This window comes from Numida meleagris, unplaced genomic scaffold, assembly GCF_002078875.1.
Source record: "Numida meleagris isolate 19003 breed g44 Domestic line unplaced genomic scaffold, NumMel1.0 unplaced_Scaffold283, whole genome shotgun sequence".
Taxonomy (NCBI): Eukaryota; Metazoa; Chordata; class Aves; order Galliformes; family Numididae; genus Numida; species Numida meleagris.
The window spans coordinates 129,585-133,298 of record NW_018364534.1 but is presented as its reverse complement, the minus strand read 5'-3'; the positions used below and the strand labels follow the sequence as shown (position 1 = coordinate 133,298).

General features: G+C 56.1%; 2 protein-coding genes across 2 annotated transcripts in view; both read right to left on the bottom strand.

Moving 5' to 3' along the window:
- The window catches only part of PGLS (6-phosphogluconolactonase), a 3,148-nt gene extending 2,749 nt beyond the window's left edge, over nt 1-399 (bottom strand). Inside the window, exon 1 of the mRNA XM_021382731.1 lies at nt 1-399. Coding sequence (XP_021238406.1) covers nt 1-337 — 337 coding nt within the window. The 5' untranslated portion in view covers nt 338-399.
- Nucleotides 400-868: 469 nt separating this feature from the next.
- SLC27A1 (solute carrier family 27 member 1) overlaps nt 869-3,714 on the bottom strand; it is an 11,851-nt gene continuing 9,005 nt past the window's right edge. Inside the window, exons 11-13 of the mRNA XM_021382729.1 lie at nt 3,239-3,403; nt 2,245-2,391; nt 869-1,375 (exon numbers count right to left, since the gene is read on the bottom strand). Coding sequence (XP_021238404.1) covers nt 1,218-1,375; nt 2,245-2,391; nt 3,239-3,403 — 470 coding nt within the window. The 3' untranslated portion in view covers nt 869-1,217. The remainder of the gene's footprint in view (nt 1,376-2,244; nt 2,392-3,238; nt 3,404-3,714) is intronic.

Genomic DNA, 3,714 nt, shown 5'->3' with positions numbered 1-3,714 from the left:
CGTTCGGGGAGAGCCCGGGAGCGACAGCGAGGACCGTCGGGGCGGGCGCCGGGAGCCGCGGCAGCAGCTGCGCCCGGTACGCCCCGAACGTGCTCTCGGGGTGCTCGGGCGGCACCAGGCGCTCGTCGCAGAAGGCCACGAGCCACGGGCCTGCCCCGGTGGCGGCTCCGGTGGAGGCGACTAAGGGCAGCTCCCGGGCCAGGAGCCCCACCAGGCTGCCTCCGGAGAGCCCCAGAGAGAAGCGGCCGTCGCTCCCGGCCGCCCGCTGCACCACGAGCTGCGCCAGGGCCGAGCCCAGCTCCTGAGGGGACGGGAACACCGAGATGCGGCCCGGCATAGCGGCGGCCGGAAGAGGAGCGGCGGCCGGAAGAGGAGCGGCGGACGCCGGATGTGACGTCACAGCTGGAGGCGGAAGTGGGGAGCGGCTTCGCCGCGAGAGGCGGAAGTGGGGAGCGCTGCGCGTTGCGTAGCAACCTGCGGCCTAGCCGAGGGTTGAGGTCTCGGCCTTGCGTGAGGTCTGCAGACCCGCGCCCGCAGCCTCAGCCCGGCCTGAGAGAGCTCACCGCTCTCCTTCAGTGAGAAACAGTGGAAGGAGACGCTGCACGCAGCCATCCCTCTGTGTTAACTCTCACCTGGCTCCCGTGCCCCCCCAAAGAATGAAAACATGTCACAGCTTGCTCAGCAGCGCTCACGTTAACATTTCCTCAGGCTTCGCTCACAGCACGGCCGCTCTCCATCCTCTCCCTGCACCCCAAAGCCTGCTCCGAGCTCAGAGGCCTCAACCCCTCACGTCCGAACTCCCAGCCCTAACAGCTTGGCACATGTGAGATTTCCAGGCGTCATTAAGGTAAAACGTGACCTAACGCAATTAAAGACTGCTCTGTTAAAAACCTAACTTGTTAAGTACAGTCCGCAGACGGAGCACAAACAAACCCGCGCGGGGCACGTCCATAAATATCACCGCAAAACCTCTCCCACCGACGCAGTGCAGCAGCGGGGAGCAGTTACAAAAATACTCTCTATCTGTGTGGCAGCGGGTTAATGGGGTCAGTGCTCGCTGGGTTAATGTGCTTTAGGTGAGGGCAACACCCCGTCAGAGGTTTCCCTGCTGGTGCTTTCGCTGTCGGAGGGTCTCAACGTTGCCTATATCAGCTTCCCACAGGCATCATCTTTTCAGTTAATCATCGTTTTCCTTGAAAGGTTTGATCCAGGCTCGATCATAACGCCACTTTTCCGGAGCAAATCCTGGCGTAAAGGCATTCATCCAACGGAACGTATTTCCCCAGCTTTAGATCCAGGAAATACAGCCGGTCCGATGTCTGGTGGGGGTCAAAGCCTTCCCTCTGCAGGCGGGTCTTCTGGATCTTAAAAGTGCCTTCAAAGAAGGGGAAAAAAAGAAAATATTTTGCAGGAAACACGCTGTATCCAAAACGCCGCGAGGGAGAAACATCGCATTTCAGTTTTAGTCAGTTTTGCTTAAGAATTTGCAGATGTTCTGGTTGCCACCGTGTTCTTAGGTGAAGCTTGTGCCATTTTTTCCTTCCCCAAAGACACAGAGAGGCTCTCTGGATTCCCAGAAAGAAGAAAGAGCTCTCTGGATTCCCAGAAAACTGGAAGGACTCTGTGGATTCCCAGAAAGTAGAAAGAGCTCTCTGGATTCCCAGAAAANGAAGGACTCTGTGGATTCCCAGAAAGTAGAAAGAGCTCTCTGGATTCCCAGAAAATGGAAAGCACCAAAGCAAGCAGCCAACGCATCGCCTGTTGACGTGGCTGCTGGTTGTGTTACAAGCAAAGGGAATGGGAACGTGGACACGGTGCGACCAGAACAAGACCATGCAACAGCCCACAAAGGGCAGCAGACGGTGTGGCACGGAGTTAGAGGGGCTCAGAGCCTCTTCCCTTTTTTTTCCGCAGCACTCTGTGCACGCAAAGCTCCTCCATAGCCACGTGGATACCATTTCTGAGAGCTTTCTTCCTGCTGTTGGGCGCAGTGCTCCAGTTTTAAAGCCTCTCACGAGCTTGTTGCTTGCTCAAGACTGAGCTCCAGCTTTTATTAATGGCATTTGTGGACTGCAAGCGAGGATTTTATTACGCAACCTCTGGCAGAAGATGGATGGCAGCCAACCAAGTGGCTCCAGTTACAGCACATTGCCTGAAGGGCTGCTTTCTCAGCTCTCTGCCGAATAAAAGTTGCCTCTTCGAGCTGAAATTTGGCCGAGAGCAGCAGATGGGGATCGCCCCTACCTGTGGTGTCAACCTGGGGTGAAAGACGGAGGAAGATGGGCCGGGCGTAGGAAGGCAGCACCTTCTGGAGCTCCTGGTACAGAATGTTGGGGTTCACTTTCATTTTAGGATCTGCGATTGCTGCCATCCCAGCTTTTCCTTCCACCCCTGAAATAAAAGAAGTGGAGAAACCAAGAGGCAGCAGGAGTTTAGCATGAAATATTTAAGAGATTTAAGTGTAGATACGGGCTGCAGAGTTTGGCAGAGAGGAACCTGATGAGGTTTAACAAGAGGAAGTGTAGAGTTCTACACCTGGGGAGGAACAACAGCACGCGTCAGTCCGGGTTGGGGCTGAGCTGCGGAAAGGAGCTCTGCAGAGAAGGACCTGGGGGTCCTGGTGGCCAACGGTTGACCATGAGCCAGCAGTGTGCCCTGGTGGCCAAGAAGACCAGTGGTGGCCAACAGGTTGACCAGTGGTTGACCAACAGTTGACCACGAGCCAGCAGTGTGCCTAGGTGGCCAAGACGGCCAGTGGTGGCCAACAGGTTGGCCAACGGTTGACCAACAGTTGACCATGAGCCAGCAGTGTGCCCTGGTGGCCAAGAAGGCCAATGGGAGCCTGGGGTGCATTGCCCAGAGCGTGGCCAGCAGGGCGAGGGAGGTGCTCCTCCCCTCTGCTCTGCACTGGGGAGGCCCCATCTGGAGCACTGGGCCCAGTGCTGGGCTCCCCAGTTCAGGGCTGACGGGGAACTGAGCCCAGCGGAGGGTGCAGAGATGGTGGGGGCCAGGAGCATCTCCCTTATGCCCACATCTCAGGTTATTCCTACTGCTCAGAGTGAATGCAACAGCATCAAACTCCCCTTTCAGCCTCTATTACATCCTTTCCTTTTCACGTGCCTGGTTCCAGTAGAGGTGACCAAGTTCTACCTGTCCCACAGCGTGACACACACTCGGTACGTTCACTTAATATTTTCCATTCTCCCTAAAGCTTTTGAGTTCTGAGTTGAGACGTTACCTGGCACTTCCACTCCGAACACCGCGACGTCCGTCTGGTTGAGGATGTGACTCAACATCCCTTCCACTTCTGTGGTAGAGACGTTCTCCCCACGCCATCGGAAGGTGTCTCCGCTGCGATCTCTGAAGTACATGTAGCCGAGCTCATCCATCACCAACACATCTCCTGGAGGGAGAGAAGACACCAAATCACTCTGGGACTCGGCTCAGCTGCTCTCACCCTTACCACCCTCTGATATCCCCACCAGATGCTGCACTGTCTTCTTCCCATGGAGCTGCAGAACCCTGTGAGTGACTTTCCACCACCGTGCACTGCACCTCCACATTACGGGAGAGAACAAAGCTGTGGCTGCAGAAAAAGGGCAGAGGAAAACCTCCCCCTCCTTGAAACGAAAACATTTCTCGTTAAATCCAGAGCAGCTCAACAGCTGGCAACTTCCAAACACTGACACATCTGCTCCTCTCAAAAGAAAATCT